This window comes from Neopelma chrysocephalum, unplaced genomic scaffold, assembly GCF_003984885.1.
Source record: "Neopelma chrysocephalum unplaced genomic scaffold, ASM398488v2 Primary Assembly neopelma1_96926, whole genome shotgun sequence".
In the NCBI taxonomy this organism is placed as follows: domain Eukaryota; kingdom Metazoa; phylum Chordata; class Aves; order Passeriformes; family Pipridae; genus Neopelma; species Neopelma chrysocephalum.
In genome coordinates this window covers 1,984,857-2,001,971 of record NW_020925569.1, presented here as the reverse complement: position 1 = coordinate 2,001,971, position 17,115 = coordinate 1,984,857, and the positions used below count along the sequence as shown (strand labels likewise).

Below are 17,115 nucleotides of genomic sequence, written 5' to 3'. Positions count from 1 at the left end.
AAAAGACAACAAAGGTGAAAAATTATGTTAGAAGCCTGGATAAATTCATGTATAGTTTGACAGGGTTTAACTAAAAGGGGCATCAAAACTTCACTAAACACTGGTTTCATGCTTTGGAGAAAAAAACAGAAACAGAAAATGTTAGCACAGCAACAGAAGATTAAAGCTGCAAATGAGAACTTTTTTGGAAATTAGTGCTGTATAAATGTAACAACAATTGACAACCTGAGTTGAAAGGAGAGAACTGGAACTTCAGATTATCATACATGCTATACACTGTCTTTTGCAAAGTGGAACTGTGCAATGCTTCCACCATCATTTCAACCATTTGAAATTAACTTGGTCTCTGGAGTTTCTTTTACTTAAATTTCAGGGGAGTTGCAGAAGATAAAGGGTCATAACACAAATATCTGGTTTGCAGGTCTTCCTTCTCATTGTCAAGGGTCATTCAGCAGTCATTTGTGTGCCTTCACTATAGAAGTAGAGGAAAATATCTGTTAAAATATCTGTGCCCTGCGCAATGGAGTCAGCAACCCTCTCATTAAGATCTAATGTAATATACATTTTTTGCATGAGTTTACTGGAACATTTTTGTCTTGTGTACTTCTTTTGCTTCTAAAGGGTTGAGCTTTCGAGGCTCAACTCATCATACAATTAGAGAGCATGATGTAGATAGTGACTTACACAGATTGTTGCTTACCGTGCTCTTTCACAAATGTTGGAAGTATGCGCAGAGTACTGCAGTCTTCCTTAGTCCTCACATACATTGGCAGGTTGAGTAGTAGACAATTCTACGTTATATGCAGATCACACACGTGAAGGACAGGGCTGTCCTCAAAGCAGAAGCTAGAACACCCATGAGGAGCTTGGGAATATTTCTGAGATTTATAGTAATGCAAACTGACAATCAGTGATGAGCCACAGTCTGTTGTGCACCTTATGATTCTTGGTTCATGGCAGACACACAAGAAGACTTTACATTACACATAATATAAATTTCTGAAGTGACATCAATTTATATTTTGGAAGATTTTCACATTAGATCTTAATCTTATTAAGGTTTCTGACTTTGTGACTTTTTCAGTTTTGTTTTCCTGAATGTTGATAACAAAGTATTATAAGAAACACTACTCTTTTCCTCACAGAGGAATTCTTTTGTTTGTCACCAGATAAGAATTTTGGGGTTTTAGCAATATTCACAACCATTTGACTTCTGTCAATTCTGATTACTTTGTGGTGTTATCTTTTGGAATTAAAGGAACATCCTGAGCTTGCTACTATTTTCAGTAGTTTATCTATGCTACAGATATCACTCATTTTTTTTATACAGCTCCCTGGACACATTTCCATAGATCTTCAGCTTTGTAAATATTAATTTTGGCATAACCAATGTTGTAGGATCTGGTGTTCCTGACTTCTAACACTCCTGCAGAAAAGGCTTATGGCCTATCAAGAATACTTGTTTTCATTTGGGCTCAAGCTTGTTGTTTCTTGTATTTGAATATATTTCAGTGAGAAAGTCTGAGGATCTTAGAAATCCTGGTGAGGATTCACTACAAGTTCTCAAATATATTGTGATATTATTGGAGATTTCATCAGACTTGGCAAAAGACACAAAATATAATATAAAAATGTCTCTATCTTAGCACTAAAGAATACTGAATGTGTTACAGTTGTGTTGCACGGTGAAAGTTGAAGCTTTAATGACTGATATCTATATATGAAATAAATTTAAGTGAAGATTCTTGCAGGAACATGGGAATAAAGTTCAGAAATGAATACTTCTAGGAATATAGAAATGTAGTACTCCTTATAAATATTGAAGTGAAGTAAAGAAGGTTGAAGGAGAATGTTGTTCTAAGGAATCTGAAAATGTGATTCCCATCTGAATGGGAATGAATGGGAAAAAGCCCATTATTTGAAGTCTAGTTCCCATCTCTTTGATCTCTTGGGACTGCATATTCTCCAGTTTGCTCACTGTGAACCTGCTGTCATTCCCAGCTTAGGACTCTGAATTTTTACTTTTCCAAGCTATGCTACATCTATCCAATTTTGTGTATTTAGGGAAAAAAAGTCCTTATTTGTAGGAGATACTGAAAATTACTGTGAAGTTAGATTATAAAGTGTACTTTTTTATGACCAGAAAAGTACAGTCAGTTGTAAAAAAAGGAAATATTGCTGCTCCCTAGTTCTCTCTGATTACTTCCATATCAAATTTACTCACTTCATAAATCAGAACATGATTTTACTGTCAGCACAGCAAAGATAGTTCTAGAAAGCAGATTTCTTTCTGGTTTTATACATTATCACCAATGACAACAGAGTTAGAGCAGCCTAGCTGCCAATTTCACTACTGCTTCAGAATATGAATGTCTCAGTTTAATTAGACTGAAGTGTTTTGTTAAGGACGGTGAGTTATGAGGAAGACCAAACTCCTCCCTCTGAGCAATTGTAAATGCAAAATTAAGAGTCTCCAATTGAGAAAGTATGGAGAAAGGAAAAATAATAGCCCTTTATTAAAGGATAGATGTGTAGTGGCAGAACAACAAAAGAACACAAAACCAACCAAACAATAATCCTGTACCCAAAAATCCTCTTCAAAAAGGAAACAGTTTGGTACTTTCCTCCTTTTGGTGCAATTCTAACCACGATCAGCAGGGGGCGCTGTTGGATCACTGGAGGACCAGAGGCTGCAGTTGCTCAGTGTTGGTCAGCAGGGGGGGCTGTTGGGCTCTGGCAGTCGCTGTTTGGGACCCCAGTGCAGGAGAAGCTGAAAATGGAGATCTTCCCTCCCCCACCGAGAAGGGGAAGGGCAAAAGGGGAAAAAACGGACTTTTCCCACAAAATTCACGCTATCTGTGTCTGGCTGTGGCCAGTATTTCCCCCCCTTTGTCGATGAGCACCAACTGCCTCCAACACGGGAGTGGAGGTGGGAGAGGGCAACCTCCTCCCCAAAAAGTTCCTCTGCAGATGGGTCAAGCCTCTCCGATGCAGTCTGAGCAGGTCCGGGCTGGGGGCAGAACAGGGTGCAGGAAAACAAAGGCAGAAGCCAGAAAACAGCCAGATGACCAGGCCAAAAACAAAGCCTTTCCACCCACACCTCTCCCTGCATCAGGGCAGAAGAGAAGTGACTGCCGTTTCCCGAGGAGAGGGAAAAAACAACTCACCACTCACACACAGAGTCTTCTGACAGCCATCAGTCCGGAATGCAGGCCTGCTAGTTAGTTCTTTTGTGTGTGTCAATTACCTTAGGCAAAGCCCTTGCCCCTCCCTTGTTCAACATCTTTCTTTTACAGTGATGCAGGGGAAAGAAAAATTCCCTGCTTGTTTTTTTAGAACAAGTAAACCTGTGACAATGAAGAGCTAACTACAAATTTTTGTTCTGCAAACATCAACGTTTGCAATGCAGCTGTTTCTAAGATGAAATGGTAACAAAAACTTTTCACTGAAAAGATATAAAGGATTTCCTCTTACCAAAACCAGTATTTCCCTCTCATTTTTCTTTTACTGGCAATAATATTTCCCACTCATTTTCTAATAGATACACTAGGATGCCCAGAAGATTCCCCAGAAAGCAGAATGGAAAAATATAATTATGGTAGCCACCTCACTTGGAACCACCTTGCCAGCCTTCTGAGTTTGAATAAATTACTTATTCTGAAAGGTCCAACTGCGTTTAGAGCCAAGGCCCAAAGTTCAGGGATGGGTCAGTCTTTTTTAATTATTTCAGTGGGGAACACTTCCAGCCTGTGGGTAGTATTTGCCTGTCTTTAGATTTAAGAATCATCTAGATGTGACACTCAACAGAAAAATTAACCTAGAAGTTTTTTAATGTTCTCTGTTGCATTATAGTGAGTCAAATGTGCACCTGACTACTTTAGGAGAAGAAAGTCTCTATTTATAGGTAGGCTGATGTCAGGATCAAACTCTTTCAGCAGAGCCAGAGAATGCTGTAATTGCTTGCTAAAAATCTTGCTTTTGAAACATAACATCTGGCTCATAAGACTGAAACTTGTTCAAAAATCAGTGTGAAAAGCAATAAGTGACCCAGATAAACACAACTGATCTCACCAGTACAAATTTCTTGCAATGTGTGCTGATATTCTCAAGAACAAAAGTACTTCTTCTTGAAATGTAAGTTTTCCTTTAGACCCTTTTGCCTTACCATCTCTACCATGAGCCTGCTTTAAATTTTCTTAACTTTGGGAATTAATGCTGCATTAAAATTGGAAACAGAAATGCAAAATAATTTGCAATCTGCACAGAGTCATCAAAGAGACAACTCATGAGTAATTATGGTTAAACTGATATCTGTGCTCCCCTAAGGAAAAAGACAACTGTACAAGCTGTGCAGTAGGAGTCAGATAAAATCATGACTATCTGAGAAGTTATTTTGCAGAATGTCTTTTTTTCCTCCTCATTTTCTGTAATAAATTGGCCATCATGTTTGAAAAGTAGTTCTAATGCTAAAGAATATTTTTATCAACTTTATTTTATATTAATGTTACTTCCAGTGTGATGAGAATAAAGTACAAGGTGCATTCATAGGCTAATCTGTCCTTCTAATTTTGTTATCCTTTCCCTTCCATTTTTTTCTCTGTGAAAAATCTGCCTTGTCGCAATATTTATGAGAATTCCCAGGTAGGTATGTGACATTTCTGTAAAGATTAGAATTAAAATTAATATCAAGAGTATTCTTGATTATCATTGCAATTAATTCCCCAATCTGATGCTATCACATTGATTACATCCTAAATATTGTATAAAGTTCCTACAGTGTTGCAGCATCTTCCTTCTACAGCAGACTACACCATAGCATTGCATTGAAGTGTGTGGCTTTTCTTTTGCAAGTCCCGTGTACTAGTACATTTTGTTTTAAAAAGTACGTGATGATGCCTCCGCCTGGTCAAACATTTTGACTACACTGATACACTGGGGTTTTTTCAGGCAATCAGACACTAGCCCAGCCACTGCCAATCTCTGAAAGCAAAGTCAAAAGAGTGACATCCTCTAGGCAATCTGCTGCCTGCTGCTTGGTGCCATGAATGATCTAATCTGAAAACCACTGATCTGCAGCAGTGGTCCAACCTATTTCCATATAAAACAATATCATTGGCCTCTGGGACAATATCTGTTGAACTGTGAGTTTGTTGTAAGAGTTGTGGCCCTCAAACTTGTATCTCTAGGTTTTACCAGGATCACTGACCTAGATTCTGTTCTAACATATATATAACTGATGCAGAGCTCCACTGAAGAAAATTTTGGTGGATAAAAAGGGGTATTAAACTTGCCAGAGGTGTCCCAATCTGGAAACCTGTCATTCTGCCAGGTCCTTCACATAAAAGATCTTTTGAATTCTTGCCCAACTTAAGCTTTGTTCTAGAGTAAGTGTTAAGGGAGTTTCAAACTATGGAATCTCTGATCTGTTGACTAAAAGAACTCACTGTGAACCTGATCCTCATGAGCTGTGCTGATGATGCATAGACTTTACACAATGCTTCAGAACATCAAGGTTTTTCAGTTGCTGATTTTGGTTGGTTGTTGCTTGGAGAATTGCCCATTGCTGTGACAAAACAACAACAAACCTATAAAGGCTCTTTGGTTTTTAACAAGTCTTTTATGTATCAAAAATTTCTGATTTTGAATACAAAAAACCCAACCAACCAACCAACCCAAAACAAACAAACAAAACAAAATTAAAAAAAAAAAAAAAAGGAGGAAGAATAAGGTGGCCCTGTGGTTTAAATAGGAAGTTTGGAGACCAAGTTCTGTTTGTATTGCATGTTCAAGCATACTCCTTGAGTTTATGCCAGGTGTGTTACCTCACTATCCCACTTTCTTCAATACCAAAATGAGGATGATCCAAAATAGTGGGAACCCTAGAAGGCCTAATATAAATAATAATTGATCTGAGATTTTTTCATATTGCTGATTAGCTGCCTTTACACAATTACTCTTTATCATTATGAGATATCATTATGAGGAGAAAATGGGATGGAATTGACTACTCCCCCTAACTTTGACCACTTCAGAGCACGTAATTTTGTAGTAAGTTCAGTACTCATTAGGTACTCAATAGGTTTCTTTCATGGCCCTGTTTTTTAGGTTGTGCTGTTGATGGTCATCCAACCCCAAACATCACCTGGCTTTACTCTAGTGAACCTCTCCATCTGGGACATCATCTCCTGGCAGCAGGCCGGATTCTTCAGATACTCAATGTCAGTGATTTCACTGATGGTGAATTCAGCTGCCTTGCTCAAAATGAGGCTGGCTCACTCACACAAAAAATGTCCCTGGCTATACAAGGTAACTTTACAGTTTCAGTCCTGCAACCTTAGAAAGGTCTTTCCATGGGCTTTTCTGCACTGCCTTTCTTATCCTGAACTTCTCTCTGAAGCCATTGCCATGTACATCAGGAAAAAGATGGTTTGATGCTTCATTATTTATATATTTATTATTTATGGGGCTGCCCGGAGTCCCCCCCGTGCCGTGTGTTTGGAGGGGTCCCGGGCTGCCCGGAGTCCCCCCCACACCGCGCACGCTCTGCGGCTGCGGCGGGAGAGGGGAGAGAGAGGGAGAGCCTTGCCGGCAGGTGCTGCGCCCCTGTGGAGGAGGAGAGGGCAGCTTCGTAGCACACAGAGGTTTGCCGTTCCAGGTTTGGGGGGGAGGAGAGGGGAGGTGTATCGAGCGGACTGTGGGGGTCCTCCAACTGGTGGGAGGGAGAGCGGGACAATCCTGTATGAAGTGTCACAGGTGAGCAGTGCGCCTGAAGATACGTGGCAACACAGTGGAGGAGGGATAAGGTCAGGGTGGATAGTGGGGCTCCTTTAGAGTGATGGGGGTCCCGGCCAGGCTGGGGCCTTGAAAGGCACCCCAGCCTTGGATGGATACAGGGGCCAGAATGGTTGGTTGGTTTGTTTGTCTGTTTGTTTTTGGCTCACCTGTGGCTACTGCCCAGCTTTGGCATGTTCTGGATATATTTGCTTTGCTCTGTTACGTCCTGAAAGGGTGGACAGGACAAAGGGTTGTTCCTGGGTATCTCCTTGAGATTGTATATAGATAGGTGATAGTAAAGTAGGAAATGAAAGACTTGCCCAAATCGTTCTAACAGGAACAGCCTGTGTGCCCCTATGTGGTTGCGAGCTATGCTGGCGATGGTACCTGCCTTCAGTAGGGTTGCCCATGCCAGACAGGTCAAAACCATAGGACCAGATACACTACATGCTTGGGCAGGATGAACTCGTTAGCCTTCTGGCAGTCATCCTAGGAGAAGGACAACTCTCATCCCAAACCCGGGCAGATGGAGCTCGCTTAGCCCTGTAAGGCCATCCATCTAAGAGAAGGTCACTCTAATCAAACCTACGTCCTGAGGACCTCGCTGCCACCGTCCAAGCTCGCTTGGCTCTGGCAGATGAACCTTAGGATTAAAGGGTGGGTTCAGTTCCGCGCATACTGCATCTCACCTAAAAAACCCATTGCGCAGGCTTGAAGGCTTTACCCACATGCAAAAAGATGGGCGAGGGTCGAAACGGCAGGTGAAAGATGCACTGGAAGCCTCAGACCCAACCCTGCATGCAGGCGGTTCAGGATATTGGTCATTTGAGACTGACCGGAGATGACAGTCTCTTGGGGCAGCACCCTGAACAACCAAGCAGCCTTTTCAAGGACAGCACTGCTTGCTCCACTCGGAGAGGGGCCTAGAAAAGCGGGCCTAAACAAAGCTCATCTCCACCTTCACCCGGTTGGTTAACCGCAGACCAACGGGCATCTTCTTCCAATGCGGTCGCACAAAGATAAGACAAAGGCATGAACCTGCCTCCAAAGGTGTACCTAAATTAACTCTAGCATTTTGGAATATCAGAACCATGCTCAATTCTGTGGATAGCGGATGTCCTGAGCGTCGTTCTGCCCTAATTGCCCATGAGCTGGCTCGTCTCAACATCGACATTGCCGCTCTCAGTGAAGTTCGCCTTCACGAGGAAGGCAGGCTCAGAGAACATGGTGCCGGTTACACACTCTTTTGGTCAAGTAAGCCCAGAACCGAAAAACATCTCTCAGGAGTCAGCTTCATGATCAAAAACTCTATTCTTCCCAAACTCAAAAATCTGCCGACAGGTCACTCTGACCGCATTATCTCCCTACACCTTCCACTCCACAACAACCAACACATTGTCCTTTTTAGTATATATGCCCCAACTCTCCAAGCTGACCCTGCTGAAAAAGATAAATTTTACACTGACCTGCGCCACCTTACCCAAAAGGTGCCTGCAGATGATAAGATCATTATCCTTGGTGATTTCAACACCAGAGTAGGTAAGAATTTTGAAGCATGGAAAGGAATATTAGGCAAGCATGGTGTTGGAAACTGCAATGATAACGGTCGACTTCTGCTAGAATTCTGTGCGGAGCAACAACTCACCATCACTAATACTATCTTTCAGCAGAAAAATAGTCTGAAGACAACCTGGATGCACCCTAGATGTAAGCATTGGCACCTCATTGATTATGTCTTGGTGCGACGGAGAGATGTCCGCGATGTCCTCCATACACGCATGATGCCCAGCACAGAATGCCAAACAGACCATCAGCTTGTGCGCTGTAAACTCAACTTCAATCTCAAATTCAAACCTAAAAGGGGCAGTATCCCAAGGAGAACACTCCAAGTTAACAATCTCCAATCAGCCACAGTAAGAGACAGATTCCAGGCAAACCTTCAAACTAGGCTCGAAAACCATTCCACAGATTCTGCAGATTCCTCTCCTGAAACAATTTGGCACCATATTAAAAACAGCATCCTGCAATCCTCTGAAGAATCCTTAAGGTTCTCCCTCAAGAAGAACAAGGACTGGTTTGATGAAAACAATCAGGAAATCCAGGAATTGTTGAGGAAGAAGAGAACCACCCACCAAGCACACCTTGCACTGCCTTCCTGTCACGCAAGAAAAGCAGCCTTTCATCTTGCATGCAGCAAGCTCCAACAGAAACTCCGTGACATCCAGAACAAGTGGTGGATCGATCTAGCTGAAAAAACTCAACTATGTGCAGATACAGGGGATCACAAAGGATTCTATGAGGCCCTGAAAACAGCATACGGGCCTACATACCAGGTACAAAGCCCTCTACTCAGCGCAGATGGTCAAACGCTTCTAACAGATAAAACCTCCATTCTGAATCGATGGTCTGAACACTTTCAGACTCTTTTCAGTACCAACCGTGTAATCCAAGACTCAGCAAGTCAGTCCATCACACAACAACCGGTGAAGTATGAGTTGGATCCTACCCCCACTTTAGGAGAAACCCTCAAGGCCATACAGCAGGTGAAAATCGGCAAGGCAGCTGGGGTTGATGGAATTCCACCTGAAGTCTGGAAACATGGGGCCTTGCACTCCATGCTAAATTTCACGAGTTTGTGGTGTGCTGTTGGGAACTAGGCAAACTACCATCAGACCTTCGTGATGCAGTCATCACCACTTTGTATAAGAAGAAAGGTACTAAATCAGACTGCTCAAATTACCGTGGTATTACTCTGCTCTCCATTGCTGGCAAAATCCTGGCAAGAATACTCCTGAACAGACTAGTAACCACTATAGCAGAAGAAATTCTACCTGAAAGTCAGTGTGGTTTCAGAGCCAACAGGAGCACCACAGACATGGTATTTGTTCTCAGACAACTGCAAGAGAAGTGCAGGGAACAGAACAAAGGTCTTTATGTAACCTTTGTCGACCTCACCAAGGCTTTCGATACTGTGAGCAGAAAAGGTCTATGGCAGATTTTGGAATGTTTAGGCTGTCCCCCCAAGTTCCTTAAAATGATCATCTCACTCCATGAGGATCAGCAAGGCCAAGTCAGATACAGCAACACACTTTCTGAGCCCTTTCTAATAAAGAACGATGTGAAACAAGGCTGCCTTCTTGCTCCTACCCTATTCACAGTCTTCTTCAGCATGATGCTCCAAAGGGCCACGGCAGACCTCAATGTTCAGAATGGTATCTACATTCGATATCGTACTGATAGAACCCTATTCAACCTAAGGCGACTGAAGGCCCACACCAAGACCTTAAACCATCTTGTCCGGGAGCTGCTTTATGCTGATGACGCCGCCCTTGTTGCCCACACAGAAGCAGCCCTGTAGCGTTTAACATCCTGCTTTGCAGATGCTGCTGAGCTCTTTGGGCTGGAAGTCAGCTTAAAGAAGACAGAAGTTCTCCATCAACCTGCACCTCAGGAAGTCTTCCATCATCCCCACATCACCATTGGCCAGTCAGAGCTCAAATCAGTCCAGCAGTTTAATTACCTAGGTAGCCTCATCTCCTCGGATGGTAAGATTGACGGGGAGATAGACAACAGGTTAGCGAAGGCATATAGTGCTTTTGGAAAACTCCATAAAAGAGTATGGTGTAATAAACACTTGAAGAAAAGTACCAAGATTAGTGTTTACAGAGCCATAGTGCTGTCTACTCTCTTATACGGTTCCGAATCATGGGTCATCTACCGCTACCACCTGCGCTTCCATCAGCGCTGTCTCCGTACAATCCTAAACATACACTGGTCAGATTATGTAACTAACATGTCTGTTCTGGAACAGGCAGCAGTTACGAGTATAGAGGCCATGTTGCTGAGAACACAGCTGCATTGGGCAGGGCACATCTCAAGGATGAAGGACCACCGCCTCCCTAAGATCTTGCTTTATGGTGAACTTGCCACCGGCTGCCACAAGAGAGGAGCCCCAAAGAAAAGATACAAGGACTCCCTGAAACAACATCTCAGCCTTGGCCATATTGATCATCATAACTGGTCTACTCTGGCCTCCAGTCGGGAGGCCTGGAGACACACCATCTATAACGCAGCTGTCTCCTTTGAGAAGGCACGCAGGATCACTCTTGAGGAGAAAAGGCAATGCAGAAAGAACCATGTCTTGCAGAATATACCATCTGAGTCTTTCTGCTGTGCCTTTTGCAATCGGACACATCTATCTCGTATTGGCCTCATTAGCCACCAGCATGCCTGTAATAAATGTGGATAGAGCCTTCCTTAATCTTTGTTTGCGAAGCCTAGCCATGATTTATTATTTATAATAATAATTTATATTTCAGGACTCCAGGTACCTTACAGTGTCTTTTAAACTGGTTTTAGTTTACCAAAATACCACCAGATATTTCTGGCCTGCTGAGCATAAAACACACCTTACTGATTCAAGCTATACTTATGGTGAGTCTGGACAATTTTCTTGTCCAGAATTTTTAAGACAGAGATATCACAGTTTAAAGCCCTAAAACTTGAAGCCCCTCTGTTAATCTGCTAAAGTCAGTGTTTCACAGTCTCTTCTTGAAAACCCTTCACTTGTAAAAATGCTGAAACAGTTATTGTTATAGTTATCCTAGAAATAAGATGAAAGTGATAAAGCCACAGAACAAAGTGATGCAGGTGGATTGGAACAGAATATGCAGCTTTCGTTGCTCCAATTATTAGTGATGGCTAGTGAAGAATTTAACTTTTCTTTCAATTTTGCCATAAAATTTTGAGCAATATTGCAACTCCCCCATTTATCTTTGGGATAGGTGATCTGTATGATCTGTCTGGTGGGAAACACACTGTTTTAAGATCGTAAATTCATAGATACTGCTAGTAACTGCAGTTAACCACATCTTCACTAAATCACACACCTTTAAAAGTATAGGTGCAACATCCTGCATCACTGTCATCTGGCTTCACTTAGCTGGTCTACCATGCCTAATGCTTCTAAGCAACAACATGTGGGTTTGTTACACCAAAGGCAGTCAATGGTTCACATCAGGTGCCTTGTAGGTGTCGGTAACTTCCCTTCACTGAGTCCATATATTTCATCCTGGAGAACATCTTCAACTCTCTCTTTTCTAATTTACTCCTGCTGTCAGTTTTTGAGTGTTAACATGTCCCTCCCACACTTTTTGGCAGAATACCGGTGGTCAGTGGACAAACCGACAGCTTGTTCGGCTTCCTGTGGCCACAAAGGGGTGCAGCTGCCCCAGTTGAGGTGCTTGCTGGATGGGGCTGAAGTCAACACATTGTACTGCAGAGAGACACCCAAGCCATCTCTGCAGCCCATTGCATGCAACAGAAGAGACTGCCCTTCACGGTTTGTATGTCTCATATTAAAAATGTCACACATGCATTTAAGATGTGGTTGAGGTGGTTCTGCCTCTCTGGTGCCTGTTCGGACTAGTCATTGCTAAAAGGGAATTTATGAGTGCTTAATCAAGACAGTTGGGAGTCTGTAGCAAAATCTGTGGAAAACATTGACAGTACCTGGTAGAAGGAGAGTTCAATCCTTCAGTAATTATGTTAGAAAATAAAGTAGAGGCTATTGCTTACTTTTTATTAGTAAAGTTCACAGGTTGAGTTGTCTTGGGTGATTCCAGGTTGAGCTGTCTTCAGTGATTCCAGCCTCACCCTATGTTGGATATAGTTATCATGCCTTTTCTGAGGACTATACACATAGGAATTTGGTCACCCAAGAACTGTAGGATCATTTCTTTTTTGTGTTACACATGGCTTCGTAGCAGTTTAGTTAGACAATGTAAAAGACAAGAAACTCAGTTTAGCAGCTACTTTGCGGTTTAATTCTGACTCCTGTGTTGCCTGAACATTGATATGGGCAGGATTGTAGCTGTAGTTGCAACGAATTTCCTTAGCAGAATGGAAATACCTTTTGTAAAATGGGAACATCCCATCAGATCTAGTTGGCGTGAGGGGTGCTCAGAGTAAGTTCTGCCTCTTTTTGGAGTTTCCTAGCTTGTAGTTACCTTGGAATTGTAACTCTCTGCCCTTGTTTTTCATTACTATTAAACACAAAGGATCTAGAACAGCTTTAAAGACTTCTGGCTACACTTAGGTCTTCCTCTACCACACCTTAAATCCTGTGTTCAATTTTGGGCCCCTGACTACAAGAAAGAAGAAGGATGGAGAAGCTGGTGAAGTGTCTGGAGCACAAGTCCTGTGAGAAGCATCTGAGGGAGATGGGATTGTTTACCCTGGAGAAAAGGAGGCTCAAGGGAGACCTTATCACTCTCTACAACTACCTGAAAGGAAGTTGTAGTGAGGTGGGGGTCGGTCTCTTCTTCCAAATAACAAATGACAAAACAAGAGTAATAGACCTCAAGTTGCACCAGGAGATATTTAGATTGGCTATTAGGGAAAATTTCATCATGGAAAGGGTTGTCAAGCATTCAAACAGTCTGCCCAGGGAAGTGGTTGAATCATCATCCTTGGAGGTATTTAAAAGATGTGTAAATGTGGCACTTAGGGGCATGGTTTAATGGTGGATTTGGCAGTGCTGGATTAATGGTTGCACTTGATGATATTAAGATTATTTCCAACCTAAAAGATTCAATGATTTTACCCCACACTAAACCTTTCCTTGTTTGACAGCCTTTGGTGCAAAGAATAATTCATCCTGAGTGCCTATCCAAAGAGTCAGTATAGTGTTATGGCCCCTGCCTATTAAAAATGTCATGCTTCTGCAATTCGGTATCTCCTTAGCTGAGATGTGTAAACATTTTTTTTCCATATTTTTCTATGTTTTCACTCCTTCCTCTCCTTATTTTCAGTGTGGATATGGTGTGTTTCAGTATACAAGCACTTAAAAGAAGTCAGAATCTCAAGAAAAATGCACATCTTCCCTCATTCAACAGTGATTAGAGACTTGTATCAAAAAAAGAGAGTCTAAGCTTAGGCAAGGAGAGGTGCTAAGCAACTCAAAAAGAAATGTCCAGATTCACCACTCTTTCTGTGTCTTGGGTATATTGCACATTTCTGTTTAATTACCTTTTAAAATATATTCCTACCCTTCTTTGCAGGCATATGTTTTCTGAGTTGCCAGCTGGGTCATAGGAAAGAAACCAAAAGAGATTTGATGAAATATGAAACCTATTCATTAGCAGCAGTTTTTGATGGCAGTAAATTCCATGGGATTATATCTATTCCATGGGTTTATATCTATCTTTTTATACCTTCCCCAAATTGTAACACAACCCAAAATCCTCCCTCAGCTCCTGAGAAACTGCTGAGATGTAAGCTTGGAAATAAAAGTTGATTGACATGCAGAGCAGAACTTTATGACCAGTGCAGAAATTGCAGGTTCAACCTCACCAAACTGCTTAAAAAAATAACCAGTGTTTTTGTTGAGAGTATGTTTGTTTATACTTTGTTTGTTTCTGTGACCATGGGAGTTAATTACCTGCAAAGGACTGAGAAATAGAAACATGCCTCTCCATGGGACTAGAGAATGCCTATGACCTATTTAGTAAAGTAATCATAAACACTTCTGGTGAGGGATGTGATAGGCAGTATTTTACTCCCAAAACCACACAAATCCTGCCTAGGATCCAGACACTTAATGAAGCAAACTTCTGACTTGGCCATAAAACTGTTCAGGAAACTAGCAATCAGTTGCATTCTTCCTATTCCTAAGTCTTTCACAAACCTGACTGTACGAGTGTTTCACTTAATGATCCTTAAAGTAGCAAAATGTATTGGACTATTATTTTCTGTTGTTACAGCCTTTTAGCTAGTTAGACTAGATTTTTTTAAATGCAGGGGTTCAGAACCTCAGCCTCAGCTGGCGAATGCATGATCTGAGCTCAAGAGGAAAGGAGAACAGTGTCTTTTGTCCCCTGGGCTGACCTTCCCTGAGCAATTTTTAGGCTTTTCTGGATTATCCTACCTGTCAGGGGTACAACAGAGCAGGCAAGCACTAGCAGGACCCAGCAGGCTTTTGGCTACTCTCTCAGCACCAAGTTCAAAGTTGCCTCTGAGCTGCTCCAGCAACTTTACAGAGGTAGTTTTCCCTATTAAAGGGTGCTACTGGGCTAGTCCTTGCTGGCATTGTGACTGTAGCCTTTTACTGAGGCATCTGCGGTACAGTGGTGTAAGAACAGCCATGCCTGACCCCTGTGCCAAGCCTCTAGAAACAGCCTTAAGAGCTAGAAAATGAATTGAAGGCACAAAGAGCCTTGAGAAAGATAAATTAATGAAAACTGTGCTTTTTTCTCAGGTCTCATCTTCTGAGAAGTTTTCAGTGACTACTACAGGAGGCTGAGACACTCAGCACCTTTGAGGATTGCCCCCTAAATGAACCAAGCTATTGTTGCCTGTCTTTGGCCCAATATATAAAGACCTGATGATGCCAGTGATCCTGCAGATGGTGGCACATACCTGCTCCCTGACCTGTTTGCCTTTCTCTTACAGATGGATGGTGACATCATGGTCTCTTTGCACGCGGAGCTGTGGTGGAGGCATCCAAATGCGGCGAGTGACCTGTCAGCGCCTGACAGCAAAGGGCAGCTCTGTCCCAATGTCAAATGAGGCTTGTGCCCAGGTGTCCAAGCGCCCTGTGGACACACAGAACTGTAACAGGCAGCCCTGTTTTGAGTGGGTAGTCTCCTCCTGGAGCCAGGTAAGTGTGCTAGTTTAAAGGTAAACTGGCAGGAAAAATTAACTCAACTCAAAAGAGATTATAAGTCAGTTACAATTTAATAAAAAATAATACAATAATACAATTATATGGACAAACAATTGGTTTTAACTCACAAAGCCCAGACGTATAACCCAGCACCCTGGGGCACGAACAGAATGGTGTTCATGGGCCCCCGTGCTGAGCCCCACGTGGTCCCCCTGAGTCCAAAGTAAAAGGGGAGAAAAACCTGTTGGTGAGATTACTGGTCGCAGTCTGGTCGAGGGTGGTGGTTGCAGTCCGGTTGAGGTTCTGGTCCTCCTCTGGATCCTCTGGAGTGGTACCAGAAGTCCCAAGACCCCAAGGTTATATACACTCAGGTTCAAGGGGGAATGCCCAGTACCTCTCCCAGGGCGGGGAGTTCCACAACAGGTGATTGTGAGTCATGAGATATTTTTGGAATCCTTGGTGGCCCATTAGCAGACATGACCCCTCAGGCTGGGTGGGGAGGTTAACTCCCTGGAGGGGAGTTAACATCACCCATAACTATAGCCTGAGGGGTCAGGTGTGCTCTGGGCAGCTGCTGCAAATGGTCTATTGTTAACAGTTCCTGGGAAATGACATAGAGGGTGTAGAATACACAGTTTGGGTTACACCCACACAGTGATGAACTGCTCCCGGCTGCTCTAACTAGGACAATAAGGAACAAGGCAGCAGTCCAAGGACAGCTTCATAGTATGGACTAGAACAAAGAGATAGAAAACAAGTGGAGTGATGTTGCAACCTGGTGTCTTCAGGTTATAATTTGCAGACTTCTGAGGAGGCAACTAATTTGCTCAGCTCTTACAACTCTCTATATGATGCACTACCTGCTTGGATTTCTGTAGCTTCCCGTGATCCCTAGAAATGCTGCTTGTGAACAGGACTTTTACTGCAAAGCCCGTATCATCCCCAGTGAAAAGGTCTGCAGTTCCTTGTTATAGTGACAGGTGACATATCTGGGAAATAGCTTTCTCTAAGTCTTAAGTCCCCTTACTAGCCAGTGAGTGTGTTTCAGCCTTGGCTGTCAGGAGTCAGGATTGATGATTGTGATAGGTTTGAGGCAGAAAGATTTTACAATAACACAGTTTTACAAAGTTGCTAATGTTGCCTGAGAATACCAAAAAGCGTGAGCTTTTTTGATTTGATTCATGATGAAATGCAGAATGGAGGGCAGGAAACATTTTCAGAATACTTCATGCTGCTTTGCAGATCTTCAAATTCTCTCTTTGGAGATTGTGTTGCATCAAATTTTATTGCTGTGTTGGTAGTAAAGAGTGTCTTCAGCTACTAGAACATGTTATTGTTCACTACTTGAAAACAACTTCATTTAACTCTTGAAAGGTAATTGAGTTATTGTATTACATTTACAAGTAAAGCTTGGAATTAACATTTTATGTGAAAGAAGCAAATTTTCACTCCCGTGGAATTCCAGGAAAGGACTGGATTATTCTTGCAAAAACACAATTACCTCTTCCATATTTGCAAAGCATTATGGGCTGCATTGTTCCCCATGACATCATACTCAGCTGAGACAATCAAGTAATTCAGAATTAATTTCTTAGACCTAACCTCTGCGCATTATCATATATTATTTCTTCTACCTAGCTTAAAAAAAAAAAAAACAAGTTCCACATGATTCAATA

The 17,115-nt window shown here is 42.3% G+C and overlaps 1 protein-coding gene across 1 annotated transcript in view; it reads left to right on the top strand.

Moving 5' to 3' along the window:
* The window catches only part of ADAMTSL1 (ADAMTS like 1), a 404,153-nt gene that overhangs the window by 377,000 nt on the left and 10,038 nt on the right, over positions 1-17,115 (top strand). Inside the window, 3 exon segments of the mRNA XM_027670722.1 lie at positions 6,106-6,306; positions 11,935-12,115; positions 15,226-15,433. Of these exon segments, the coding sequence (XP_027526523.1) occupies positions 6,106-6,306; positions 11,935-12,115; positions 15,226-15,433 (590 nt within the window).